Genomic DNA, 15,360 nt, shown 5'->3' with positions numbered 1-15,360 from the left:
AGCACAAGACCTCCACCCACATCTACAGTAGAAGCACAAGACCTCCACCTGCATCTACAGTAGAAGCACAAGACCTCCACCCACATCTACAGTATAAGCACAAGACCTCCACCTGCATCTACAGTATAAGCACAAGACCTCCACCCACATCTACAGTAGAAGCACAAGACCTCCACCCACATCTACAGTATAAGCACAAGACCTCCACCCACATCTACAGTATAAGCACAAGACCTCCACCTGCATCTACAGTATAAGCACAAGACCTCCACCCACATCTACAGTATAAGCACAAGACCTCCACCTGCATCCACAGTATAAGCACAAGACCTCCACCCACATCTACAGTATAAGCACAAGACCTCCACCTGCATCTACAGTATAAGCACAAGACCTCCACCCATATCTACAGTATAAGCACAAGACCTCCACCTGCATCTACAGTATAAGCACAAGACCTCCACCCACATCTACAGTATAAGCACAAGACCTCCACCCACATCTACAGTAGAAGCACAAGACCTCCACCCACATCTACAGTATAAGCACAAGACCTCCACCCACATCTACAGTATAAGCACAAGACCTCCACCTGCATCTACAGTATAAGCACAAGACCTCCACCCACATCTACAGTATAAGCACAAGACCTCCACCTGCATCCACAGTATAAGCACAAGACCTCCACCCACATCTACAGTATAAGCACAAGACCTCCACCTGCATCTACAGTATAAGCACAAGACCTCCACCCATATCTACAGTATAAGCACAAGACCTCCACCTGCATCTACAGTATAAGCACAAGACCTCCACCCACATCTACAGTATAAGCACAAGACCTCCACCCACATCTACAGTATAAGCACAAGACCTCCATCCACATCTACAGTATAAGCACAAGACCTCCACCCACATCTACAGTATAAGCACAAGACCTCCACCCACATTACAGTGTAAGCAATAAATAGCACATACACTACAGGTACATACCAAGGATTTAATTGGGGCGGGGGGGGTCAGAATCAGAAATTAATCAGACAATACCGGAAAATCACGCTGTCCTCAAAAAAGCAAAAGTCATCAGATGACTTCAATACCAGGCCATAATGTGTGCTTTCATGTCAGCTGTCAACATGGGAGAGTGGGTGTTATTTATTTATTTATTTATTTATTGGTGTTATCTCATTTTGTAGTCGCTTCACTTTCAGTTGACATAATCCCCCTTCTGGTGGCCATACGTATGTGTTCTAAATGTCTGTCAACAGAATTGAACAGGAGGTTCATTTCTGTGCTGTTTGGGGTGAGGAGACATCATGTGATCTATCTCTTTCCCATCTGTAAACTAGAAGAAAGAAGAAAATTCGATTAATGTTTGCATATGTATGTGTGACTGCTGTCATAGAGAACTGGATGCTGTTGTACTAAGTGGATTAACTTTTCATTGTCCATCTTGCTTCTTCGGTCGCTATTCTCTCTCCTGAAGATTTGTTTACAGACGGGGAGAAAGCCCCACGTTATAGCCACCCGTCAATCTCTCTCTCTCTCTCTCTCTGCTCAACATTGTTGTAGTAACACCATTTTATTTTGAAATTCAGTTGCTTTTGCCATTTCCCACGGATATTGTCGCGTTTTTCCTTCATGGCTTGACAGAAGAAGTCTGCCTTCACGCGCCTAGTCTGCTTGAAAATAGAACTCACGCCTATGTAGCCGGTCCTATGCGGCCACACTGCGTTGTGTTCTGTGCTCAATGACTACGGCGTACCACGACTGCAGGTGACGTTCTTTTATTTCTGCAATTTAAATCAAACAGAGCAAATGTCTTGGGTCAGCGACACAAACACTGGTTTGCTCACTCCTCTCTGCAGACCATGTGCAGACTCCAATTCAACAATTGAAATGCAACAAACATACAACAAAATATATATACTACATCAAATTTACACTACAGTATTTCCCCATAAACAACAAAATAAAAATAAACAAGACAGAGATGCAATAACAATTAACAAGTGCAATCATTCACATACCTGCAATTTAAATCAAACAGAGCAAACGTCTTGGGTCAGCGACACACACACTGGTTTGCTCACTCCTACAGGCCAAGAATGATAAAACACGTTCACCAACAAGGAAATAAAATACACACCTCTCAATACTCAACTCAAGTCAAACTCCGCGAAAAATCAAAGAATAACATACAATAAACATGTGGCATCAACTCACTACATCTCTACAACGAAGCAAACAAACATTTTAGACTTGGACCAACGTTAGTTTCTAAACGGTATCAATACAATGACGCTGCCCAAACAATTGCGACTCACCTCTCTGCAGGCCATGTGCAGACTTAAGGAAGTCGTGTAAAACCCTGCGACACCACAAGGCGGCACCAGAGCGACAGCGCAACGTCACAGAACAGCGCCAGATCAAAACAACTCATTCATTCATAACAAACCAAGGTGAGGGATTTTGGTCAAATAAATACATACAAACAGAAAAACGTACTTTGGAAATAAATGAAAATAAATATAATGGGGAAATATTGTTATTTTCTTTCCTGTTACACCTAAACGATAAAATCGGCGCAGCTCAGGCGAGGCGTGGGTACACGCAAGGTTCACGCTCAGGCGCCCTGTGTACACAGCCTCATTGACTAAAAAGGACACCTATTTAAGCGTGGGTAAAGGCAAGGCGTAGGCAAGGCTTGGGTGCCCTGTGTGAACGTAGCCTTATAGTGAGATAATAAAAAATAAGTATGTGTTGTGTCTGTTGGCAGGAGGTTGTGGCTCTGACATTTTGCTCTGCTCAGTATGGGCTGCTTGTAACGTCTGCAGTCTGGGAGTTGAAGCTCATTGTGCTGTTGCACTCTGTCAGCCTCTCTGTATCAGAGAGTGAGAAATGCCTCAAATATCAAACTGCTGATGACTTGTCTCCTCACACACAGCATGAAGGCATTTTGCGGTGCATGGAGAGTAGCAGAGCGCTTCGCTGCGCGTTAAAAGCCGCGCAAGGGCTAATTGGAGCTTTTGCGAAGTTAGGGCCCCATGAGTCTAATGATGGCTTAACCTTTAACCTTTACACCATTGCTCTGCTAACAATAGGGGTGTCAACGCTTACAAAATGTCCCATATACACGCGACCTTTTGGCACAGTGTAACCGGTTAACCTATTGATGTGTGTTTTTGGTCCGCATTTGCGTTATCTAATCAATAGAGGGCACTGTCACCATTCAAATACCTCCCGTGTGTCTGTTCTATTTATTGAACTCGCTCTGGTCCAGAGCGGAAGTAGCTGCAACATTCGCTGTCAAACAGTTGCGGGTACTCCTAGAACGATGTTGTGAGTTTTCGAGTCGCAAAATTGTCCCTCGTTGGTTTCCCCGCGAGGTCTCGCCCGCTTTATTAACGTTACATTGTGACCTCCACGGTCACATGGGCCATGCGTCCATTACGTGCAACGTTACTGCACTAATTAGTGTAACATTAAAGTTATCATCTGTAGCTTACAGGCAGCATTAGTACCTCTAAACAGTTGATTTCTGATGAGAAATGAATGATTGCGAGTCCAAAACACAGTAAAATCATTGTCAAAACTTTATTTGAAAACTATTTAAAAGGACAAAAGAAAAAGACGGGTAGTCGGTTATTGATTTTTCTAAATGGATATGAATTACTATCTATTTACACATGTACACGGTGACACCCCTAGCTAACAATAGGGATGTTAATGATTAACCGCTAGTCGGTTAAGTGCCGTTAAGAATGTAGCCGATTCAAATTAATTAACTGTTTTGACCGACAACATTGTTACTTTGTATCATCAATTCAGTCTTCATAGCTCACAGTGTGTTAATTATACCAGTCCAGGAATGGTCAGGTGAGAAGGTCGTCACGCATGTCGTGCATGCATGAGGAAGTAGGAAGTGAATTGAGCAAACTACTCCAGGAAACAATACAGATGCTAAAATTAGCCGCAAGCTCGCGCTAGCAACAGCATGGAAGGATTACACTCTAAAAGTACATTGTGTAAATATTGCGAGGCCGTTCTCAAAATTCAACTCCAGGGGCAATTTATGATTCCCCGACGAGCATCGCTGAACGTCACGTTACATTTCATTATCGCTGGACGCTGATTTTGGACGCTGTCACTCATAAAAGTTATAGCTAAATATTAATACTAGGCGATTGGAGCAGGCATCGTGCGTGCAGAGGCAATAACACAGAAGCCTTGCTTTATGGTGGAAAAGAAGCGTGGTGGACGGTGAGGGATTTCATCAAGTTCATTGAACCAGGCGATCACGTCTCCCTTTGTTGAAATGACTATTAAGGACAGGCGGCTGTTCAAAGGAGGTGAACCTTATTGTTTTTATGCTAATTATTGCTTTATTATTATTTTCGTTTGTGATTCATGCCATGAATATCACATAAATAATATGCAGCTATTGTGTGACTGTGAGGTTAAGTAGAACTTGAACTGAGAGAAAGACGAGACGTGATTTTTTTCCGGGGGGAAGGGGGGGGGGGGGGGGGTTTGGGGGACAGGAATATGTTAACAATAACCGATTAACTGATTGTTAAGGTGCGCAACTAACGGTTAAGGAAAATGCATGAAATTCCCATCCCTAGCTAACAACGAAAGTAATCATTATTTAGGAATTTTAATAAAATACAAATAGCTGTATAGTATACTGTACTCGGTGACAGAAGACAATCTTTGGATCTGAAACATTGCAACTCCATATCACTGACCTTTGTAAGGGCTCAACACAGTGGGCAGAATGAAGTGTAAAACACTTTACTTCTGCTAAATTATGACTCAATCATACAGTATGTAATAACCTGTATGATGAGACAGTATATGATCTCTATGTGGGAGTAGAGATTAAACGGTTACCTGTTTAATGATAAACCGTGATAAAATTGCCGACGGTTAGTTCTAGCGTTTCAAATATTAATTATCATTAAAACCACGATGGTTTGATTACTGTGCTACCTCTGTCCAGCCACAAGCTATTAAGCCAGTAAGCCACCAACAACACACCACCTGTCTTTACTTCATCCTCTCTCTCTACAAACACACCGCCTGTCGTTACTTCATCACTCTCTCTACAGCACCTGCACACTTTCTCTAACTGAGATCAATAACCTGCATCTTGTTTCACTAAAGGGGCAGCGATGGAAGAGAAGAAGTCAGATAAGGACCATTTGCGGTGAATCGACAACACACAAAACAAACTTTGTTTTGGACTCAGACCCGACTGCTTCCTTGCTTTCAGTATTGGGATCTAATTCCTCTGCTAAGTTAATTATTGAGAGTTTATTTGAGTTAAGTTGTTGACCAGTGAGGTCATTCATGCATAAATGACATCACTGGTCCGCAACTCAACCCAAATCAATGCTCAATAACTGTCGGTTTTCAGTTACAATATGTGTGAGATTATGTGCCAAATAAATCCTCTTTGTTTTTCGGTGGAGTGTCCCTTTAACGTGATCAGAAAGGGTCTTAAGTGCATCTTGTAAAAATTAAGAAGTGGAGAAGTGCCAAAAAACTGCGTTCCTTAAACGGCCACTTGAGGGTGGCTCCAAAAGCAAGCCAAGCACCATAGACCCCCCATGTTATTAATGCCAAACATTACAGCATAAATAAGCATGCAGAGCCTGTGAACACGAGCAGGCAGGAGTTTAGTGTCTTCCTGAAGGACACATGAAGGGAGCGCATCTCAAACCTCAAAGCAGGCAGGAGTTTAGTGTCTTCCTGAAGGACACATGAAGGGAGCGCGTCTCAAACCTCAAAGCAGGCAGGAGTTCAGTGTCTTCCTGAAGGACACATGAAGGAGGGCGTGTCTCAAACCTCAAAGCAGGCAGGAGTTCAGTGTCTTCCTGAAGGACACATGAAGGCAGCGCGTCTCAAACCTCAAAGCAGGCAGGAGTTCAGTGTCTTCCTGAAGGACACATGAAGGGAGCGCATCTCAAACCTCAAAGCAGGCAGGAGTTCAGTGTCTTCCTGAAGGACACATGAAGGCAGCGTGTCTCAAACCTCAAAGCAGGCAGGAGTTCAGTGTCTTCCTGAAGGACACATGAAGGGAGCGCGTCTCAAACCTCAAAGCAGGCAGGAGTTCAGTGTCTTCCTGAAGGACACATGAAGGGAGCGCGTCTCAAACCTCAAAGCAGGCAGGAGTTCAGTGTCTTCCTGAAGGACACATGAAGGGAGCACGTCTCAAACCTCAAAGCAGGCAGGAGTTCAGTGTCTTCCTGAAGGACACATGAAGGAGGGCGTGTCTCAAACCTCAAAGCAGGCAGGAGTTCAGTGTCTTCCTGAAGGACACATGAAGGGAGCACGTCTCAAACCTCAAAGCAGGCAGGAGTTCAGTGTCTTCCTGAAGGACACATGAAGGAGTGCGTCTCAAACCTCAAAGCAGGCAGGAGTTCAGTGTCTTCCTGAAGGACACATGAAGGGAGTGTGTCTCAAACCTCAAAGCAGGCAGGAGTTCAGTGTCTTCCTGAAGGACACATGAAGGGAGCGTGTCTCAAACCTCAAAGCAGGCAGGAGTTCAGTGTCTTCCTGAAGGACACATGAAGGGAGCGTGTCTCAAACCTCAAAGCAGGCAGGAGTTCAGTGTCTTCCTGAAGGACACATGAAGGCAGCGTGTCTCAAACCTCAAAGCAGGCAGGAGTTCAGTGTCTTCCTGAAGGACACATGAAGGCAGCGTGTCTCAAACCTCAAAGCAGGCAGGAGTTCAGTGTCTTCCTGAAGGACACATGAAGGGAGTGCGTCTCAAACCTCAAAGCAGGCAGGAGTTCAGTGTCTTCCTGAAGCACACGTGAAGGGATGCTGAGAGCACGTCTGTACCTCTGCATCTGACTGCCGGGGAGATGTGGATTCTCCTGTTCAGAGCATGACCTTACCAGAGGTACGCGGCGGGGCATTGACAACAAAGTGAACCGAGGTATTCAAGCCAAACAGCCCGGGAGCTCTGTGATCCGAGAGATAAATAAATACATAAATACATAAATAAAGGAAGGAAGAAAGAAAGAAAGAAATAAAGAAAGAAAGAAAGAAAGAAAGAAAGATTGAAATCTCATTTAGCCTTTCAACTCCAGCGGGCTAAGGTCTAAGCCGCGTGGCGAGCGCCGGTATATTTCTGGAGAGGGGGTGAAAGAGAGCGAGTGTCCCTCCACAGATACAAGCTGACATAAATACCAATAAGCAGCAGCACAGCGGTTATGTAAAGGTCACAGAGAGATATGGACCAGACACTGGTGAAATCCCACACACTTTTTACTGCCTACTTGCTGAACTATACTGCTGCACTTTGGCTCCATACTCAAGAGTAGAAAAAGTTCTGGACTGTTGGAAGTGACAAGGCATACAGTAGCTAATCGGCTGAGACAGAGTGTATGTTAAAACAGAAATGCCTGCCGTATTAATGAGGGTAGAGGCAGGATGGATGTGCTTGTGTAGCCTCTTCTATCTATGAATAATTGCAACCCCCTGGTGGTCATCTTGTGCAGTGAAACTTGTTGGAAAAGGGCTTACAAAGGATTTACTTTTCACTCTCAGAGACATTTCAAAAGTATGGTGGCAGACAGACAGCGGGCGATGGGAGAAGCAGGTCACCGCAATCAGCACACATTCTCACAACAGCAAACAAGTCTGCCGCCGCCTAAAATATCCTCCCCATAGACCGTCTAAAAAATATGGACAAAGTCAGCGTGATGTCACCCATCGGTTTTTAGACTTCTGTTTTGAAGCCTAGAGTGGCCGTCGCCATCTTGGGGTTCTTGCGCAGCTCGTGCGACATGAGACCAGGTGTTTTTCCAGAGACGCAGCTCCGCCCTGCTATTGGTCCGTGATCGGCCAGCTGAGCGATCACTGGACAGACGAACCCTCAATAACCCCCAAAACAGTATTTTCTATCAACTATTTTACTCTATTTTTACTTTATTTTACTCTAAGGGGGAGTTATATAAAAATCATCTGATTGGGTCACAGCCGTGATGACCGTATACCACGGTTAAGAGCCGCATCCCTGAAACACTCCACCTCTGAGAAAACAAACTAGCTAGCCTCGCAAACAGAGTGGCTGTCTGTGTGTGTGTGTGTGTGTGTGTGTGTGTGTGTGTGTGTGTGTGTGTGTGTGTGTGTGTGTGTGTGTGTGCTCCCTGGCTGTACCACATCAGTCTCATGGGATATCGGATTTGGGATTTGGAAGTGAGCAAGGAAGTAGGCCTTAAGTGGTAAGTTGGTAAAATGTGTTTTATTCCAGCACCGGTTGTACTATGAACCAAGTTAACGTAGCACGCGCAGCCTGTCTGCCCAACTGCTAACGTAGGCTAACATTAGCTAATGTTAAGGTTAGCTAACTAGAAATGTGGGCTTTTCTTTTGGGCATGCATCTCTGGTCGTTTGTTTACAACGCACATACAGTAGCTGACCGTAAACAGGCAAGGCCGTGTGTTGCAAACTGTGGTAAAAACCTCCATTGAGCATATTTCCAATGCGATGTATACATGTCCAAAGAATGCGCCTAAAACATAATTATCTCACGTCTTAATTGGAAAATGCTACATTTGTGTACATTTGGAATAAGGCCTAATTTGGAATATGTTGTTTACATGACCCGTATCAAATTCGGAATATTGTCATATTAGGAATAACAGTGGGATATTAGTATATTATGTAAAGGTAGTAGTCATTGCAGTTAAGCTGCGTTCACACCGACCTATTCAAGTTTTTCGCTGGCATCGAGTTTACATACAAAGTCAATGCAAACGAGCGATTGAGCGTATATTCGCCCGGGAGAAAAATCGCTGGGCGTCCGAGCGACAGAGACAGAGCGATAGGGAGAAAATACGCTCGTCGCTCGAGATGAAATATCCCAACTCGAGCGAAATTACGCTGGCATCAGTCGCTCGCTGTTCAACGCTGATTGGCTGCCGTGTGAGAGCGAGTCAAGGATCCCACTGGCTTGGAACAAACCGCTGGTTTATTGTGTGGCAACAAACCGCATTGACAGGCTGACAGCTGACATGAAGTGAAGTCTGTACTACCGGTATGCAGCTCGCGTTGGGAGCACGCTGATAGGCTTTAGCTTGTAAACAATGACGGTGCCTCGTAGTGGACAAACATCATGACATTGCGTTAACGTTATAGCCCCCACATGTCCGTCAATTCGTGTGCCTGTTGATGAGCGATTTAAACAGAGCGACAGAGCGATTCCAAAGGGTTGAATCAAGCGACAGAGCGAAAAATAAATATCTCGGTGTGAACACAGCTTTAGAAAATATTAACCTTTTTTCAAATCTGAGCAATCTGTTCCACATTCACTTTCGTCATCCGAACCTCTGTAAGAAAGTGTGCAGGAGAGCAAGTAGGCTACTTTAACTCAACAAAACATTTGTTTGCAACCTCTGAAATTTTGATGAGCCAATCCCCACAGAGAGGGCTCTGTCTCTCCCAGCTGTTTGCAGTCGTCTCCAGATGGCACACACACACACACACACACACACACACACACACACACACACACACACACACACACACACACACACACACACACACACACACACACGACAGCAGGTGATGAAATGCAATGCAACTCTCTACCGTCCGTTCCCATGTGGGACGCTGTGATCCACCTTTGAGAAGATGGAGTCCAGATGAAGCTGCGGGTTTGGGGGCAAAAAATTGGCTTCTGACAAACTGAGCTGCTCAGCCTCTCTGTTTGTGTTTGCTTACCAGCAGGGCTACAGATGGGTGCAGAAATTAAAAATAAATTAGTTAAAAAAGCATGCAGAGAAGAGTGAATATCTGTTTGTGCTTTAGATCATGGCTGACCAATTTGGAGCCCCTGCTGCGTTTGTTTTGGATGTCATGGACTTGACAAAAACAAAAAACGTGTCCCCGATATTACTGTCTTTCAGAGGCTGTGGCGGGGGGCTCATTTTTAATTAAAGCTAGCATGTCGGGAAGGGGGCTAAATAACACTCAAAAGTTAGGCTAAATTTTGGCGAGTTTTCAAAGAGGTCCCTTGACCTCTCACCTCAAGATATGTGAATGAGAATGGGTTATATGGGTATTGACATTTGACTCCATCCACAGAAGGAACTCCTTGGGAAATTAAAGTATAAAGTGCTATCTTTCAGCCATCAGTTACACTACATGCAGGTTATGGACTCACCTGATTGAATGTACTACATTTTTCATTCTCTAAGACATTTTCATCTAAAAGGCTTCTGCTTAAACGCTTGCAATTCGTTTCTTAGACAAATCCAGTATAAACAGTGAAGTTGTTCATGTATGTATGCATTTCTTCAAGGCAAATGGCGCCTACGTTAAAGAATCTAAAATACAAGATCGTAATAAAACCACACTTTTTGTTGTGGTTTAACGCTTTTTTTGGTTGCTGCATAATTCCTTAGTTTTGATGTCTTTATAATTGGTCTAAATTGTGGAAAACAAGTACAAGTAAAGAACACTGTGGAGTATGCAAACTTATGATTGGCAGTGTTTGTGTTACAATAGAATACAATTTTCTTATATTTTTGCTTATCCTCTAACATTAAAGAAAATTCTCTGCATCTGAAATTTGAGAAACATAGGCTACTGATGAGCAGAGTGGCAAAAGAAAACCTATAGAGAGCCAAAGTGAAACGTCACTTCCTGCTTTCTCCCTGTACCAGCGCTGCGAAAAATATGAATGGCGGTGGACGGAGAATAAGGGAATACGCTTTTTGATCCCGTTTGAATTGTGCCACGGGGTGCCAGCGCTAATTTTGTAAATTTAAAACGTAACTTTGCATGTCAAGAAATGACGCGGTTTGCCATCAAACTGAAACGTAGGGGTTAGTTTAGTATAAAAACTACATAGCTCGTGGAAGCTCGTGGCATGTCGCCGGTCTTTAGCTTTGCCGGTAGAGAAAGTGACGTCACTTAGGCGACAGTGTTGTATGTAGTCTTTCTGATTTATAACTTCTAGTGCAACAGTTTGGCGACAAACTGAGGGGCGAAGTAATTAACGTAATGCCGTACAGCTGTATTCTTGATGATTCCCCCTGCAACCCTGCATTTAGGAAATTCACCTGCAACCCTGTATTTAGGAATTCCTCTGCAACCCTGCAGTTAGGAAATTCCCCTGCCACCCTGCAGTTAGAAAGTTCCCCTGCAACCCTGCAGTTAGGAAGTTCCCGTGCAACCCTGCAGTTAGGACATTCCCCTGCCAACCTGCATTTAGGAAATTCCCCTGCCACCCTGCAGTTAGGAAATCCCCCTGCCACCCTGCATTTAGGAAATCCCCCTGCCACCCTGCATTTAGGAAATCCCCCTGCCTCCCTGAAGTTAGGAAATCTCCCTGCCACCCTGCAGTTAGGAAATCCCCCTGCCTCCCTGAAGTTAGGAAATCCCCCTGCCTCCCTGAAGTTAGGAAATCCCCCTGCCACCCTGCAGTTAGGAAATCCCCCTGCCACCCTGAAGTTAGGAAATTCTCCTGCCTCCCTGAAGTTAGGAAATCCCCCTGCCTCCCTGAAGTTAGGAAATCCCCCTGCCTCCCTGAAGTTAGGAAATCCCCCTGCCTCCCTGAAGTTAGGAAATCCCCCTGCCACACTGCAGTTAGGAAATCCCCCTGCCTCCCTGAAGTTAGGAAATCCCCCTGCCACCCTGCAGTTAGGAAATCCCCCTGCCTCCCTGAAGTTAGGAAATCCCCCTGCCACCCTGCAGTTAGGAAATCCCCCTGCCTCCCTGAAGTTAGGAAATCCCCCTGCCACACTGCAGTTAGGAAATCCCCCTGCCTCCCTGCAGTTAGGAAATCCCCCTGCCTCCCTGAAGTTAGGAAATCCTCCTGCCACCCTGAAGTTAGGAAATCCCCCTGCCACCCTGAAGTTAGGAAATCCCCCTGCCACCCTGAAGTTAGGAAATCCCCCTGCCACCCTGAAGTTAGGAAATCCCCCTGCCACCCTGAAGTTAGGAAATCCCCCTGCCACCCTGAAGTTAGGAAATCCCCCTGCCTCCCTGAAGTTAGGAAAATTTGCTTCCGGGGATTCTGCTCTCATGTATCCTCACTCATAGCTCCTCAGAGATCTGTCCTCACTCCTTGGAGAAGGAATTAGAGCTTTGGGACTGTCTTCAAGATGGCAGACCAGAACAACTTCTGTAGCCCTTACGTATGTTCTCACACTCTCTCACACCAACAGGCTGGAGAGATCTGGTGTGTCTTACCCTCCACGCAGGCCGGCCGTGCTCGCGTGGTGCCTGCGATCTGTCCCTTCTTGCAGGCACAGCGGGCTGTCTGCCGGGCGATGGTCCTCCTGGGCTGGCTGCTGTCCCGGTCCAGAGTGACGATCTCACACGTCCCCGCTGCCAGCTGACCTGAAAGATGAGGGAGTCATGTCACTCACTCATGGACATACTGTACAGATCATTGGCACAGTTTGGCGGGCGAGAAAGACAGGAATTGACCATTTTCACAGCATCCATTCTGTGTCTAAAAGGCAGGGTAAACACAGGTGCAACCAAAACATTTGAAGGCTTTCCAACTTCCATTCCATTTAGGTGTTCCAGTGCTGGGGCCCTCGTTAATGATTTGGTTGCACCTGTGTTTACCTAGTCTCATCGCCAGACCCATAAGAGTTCTTACACTATATATATATTTATACAACAGGTAGTTCCGGCCGACCAATTTGATTGGACAAGAGGGATCCTACGAGTGCCGTTATTTAATGATAATGCACTGGCGCTTCACTGTGTGTAGATCACTCCGCTTCACAGCTGCCCTAATCAACAAAACGCTTCACAGCTGTAGAGTAGACAGTAGTAAAGTAGACAGCCTGCAGTTAATTAGGCTGATTAGGCTACATTTCAGCAAAGCAGAAAGCTGAGGGGACTATTTTTTTGGCGGAGGAATAAATACAGAAATCATATATTTTCTCAGCTTTTTGTCATTTTTTTAATCAGCTTTGTTTAATAGAACTGTTGTATAAAAGCAATATCACACTCGAGGTCGTGATGTTGTTGTCTAATATTGGCACTGCTGTGATTATCTTCTCACTTGCTCTTATGACATCACTGATGATATCACAAACCAGAATCAGAATCAACATTATTTTATTTGCCAAGGTATGTTTTCACATACTAGGAATTTGTGTTGGTGTGGGTTGGTGCTCATGTAACATTGATCAGAACAAATATATACGAGACACAAACAAATAAGATATAAATAATCTAAGGATATTATTAAATATTATAAAAGGATTAAGATATTAACAGTTATAGACAATATTAACAGATATGAACAGTATACACAGATATAAACATTATTGACAGCTAAGTGAGGGAGCCTAAGTTTGCTGTTTGGTTTTGCATATAAGTGACAGAGTAATAAAATATGTACAGTGATAAGTTGCATGATACATTCTATTAGACTTACTGTAAGCGCGGCCTTCGATACAGTCGATCATAACATCCTCATAAACCGCTTATCTAACTAGTACGTACATGTAGGTATCCGGGGAGACCGTCCTATCCTGGCTAAAATTGCATTTGTCTTACAGAACACATTGTGTCTCATATAAAAAATATTATGTCCACATTCTCCTTAGTGGAGTTTGGTGTACCGGAGGGATCAGTCCTGGGTCCCCTACTCTTTGGTGTTTACTGCCTCTTGGCAAAATGTTCCGTATGGTATTAATTTCCACTGGTATGCCGATGACACTCAAATTTATATACCAATTAGACCAGACGATCGCTCTCAACTTGCAAATCTTAAATCCTGCTTAACTGCTGTTATGCTGCCTACACACTAGAGGATTTTCAAATCTTAACTGATTTTAAAAACATGAGAGACCACAGACATAAGGACAATTTCATCAGATTTTAACATTAAAATCGCCTGAACGCACACACTAGACGATTCGGCCAGACTGCGAGACCACACACCAGCCGTTTGAAGTACAGACTCAAAGCGATTCCAGCAACTAGACTGTAGGCTGTTTATATCCCACAAAACCGCTATTTTTTCCCCACAGACAACAGCAGATAGCTCTCTAAACATGCACCGAGCGGCGGGTCCACTACAAGCAGGCGGACACTCGCAAAATGAGCTAAAACAACGTCCTGTCTGAGAGCTCATATTACAGCATATCCGCTCCCTTGAAGCAAACAAACCGCTCGGCACATGTTTGGAGAGCCATCCGCCGCTGTCCACCCTGTTTGAAGCTGCTGTGAGGATGCTGGGGAGAGAGGAGCTACATGGCACTGCTGTTGCTCGTTTGTTGTGAGCGCTGCATTAACATCCGGGTATGACGCGTCGACGCGTCCCGGTCTGCTCGCTCTCATTGGCTATTGCGGGTTCCGTCGGGAGACAGCCATCGTAAATATCAAACATGTTTGATATGCTTGATTCGAGATCGGGCCGGCTCCGATTCAATCAATAATCTTATTGACACCACACACTTGACAATTATTTCGACAAAAAATCGGTTGAGACTAGCCTCGAATCGGGCCACGCCCCCCCGAGGGGAATTGGGCATTAAATCGGGCCTTTTATCCTCTAGTGTGTGGGAAGCATTACAGATTGGATGTCTCAAAACTTCTTGCGACTAAATTAGCCATAGAATACTAGTTGTCAGCCCAAAAACCCAACTACCACTTCTCGCTGATCTTAGTCTAAATATTGAGAGCTGCTTAATGACTCCAAACTCAATGGTGAAAAACCTTGGCGTTACCTTCTCTTTGATGCGATGCTCACATTAAGGAAATCAGTAAGATAGCATTTTTCATCTTCGCAATATCTCAAAGATCCGTCCCTTGCTAAAAGCAACAGATGCCGAAACCTTAATACACGCCTTTGTTTCATCTAGACTCGACTACTGTAATGTCTTATTCTCTGGCCTTCCACTTTGTAGCACAAATAAACAACTCGTGCAAAACGCCGCTGCTAGAATTCTAACTAGAACTAAGAAGTTTGATCATATAACTCCGGTCTTAAGACTTTAAGGTGCTTCTGTTAACCTATAAATCTTTACACGGGCTCGCACCCCCGTACTTATCTGAGCTAATCATCCCTTATGTTCCCACGTGTACTCTCCGCTCACAGGACGGTAATTATCTTACCGTCCCTAAAATTAAGAAAACATCAGCGGGTAGCAGAGCATTTTCTTACCGTGCTCCACATCTCTGGAACCAGCTTCCTCTGTCAGATCTGTCACATCTCAAAACCTCTAAATTTGCTCAAAACACTTTTCCAAAAAAACACTGACAATGACACTGTATATTCAAAAAGCAGAGAAATAAAATAAAAATATGCAAATATACAAATAAATAAATAAATGAATAAATTACAACATAATTTAGCTCATGGAACAG

The 15,360-nt window shown here is 44.5% G+C and overlaps 1 protein-coding gene across 1 annotated transcript in view; it reads right to left on the bottom strand.

Annotated features, from left to right (window-relative positions):
• The window catches only part of LOC310800658 (uncharacterized protein), a gene marked incomplete at both ends in the record, with an annotated part of 118,526 nt that overhangs the window by 76,609 nt on the left and 26,557 nt on the right, over positions 1-15,360 (bottom strand). The window contains one exon of the mRNA XM_083663278.1: positions 12,217-12,366. Coding sequence (XP_083519404.1) covers positions 12,217-12,366 — 150 coding nt within the window. The remainder of the gene's footprint in view (positions 1-12,216; positions 12,367-15,360) is intronic.

Source organism: Poromitra crassiceps (genome assembly GCF_964638095.1).
Source record: "Poromitra crassiceps genome assembly, chromosome: 30".
NCBI lineage: Eukaryota > Metazoa > Chordata > Actinopteri > Beryciformes > Melamphaidae > Poromitra > Poromitra crassiceps.
This window is presented reverse-complemented; position numbering and strand designations above follow the sequence as displayed.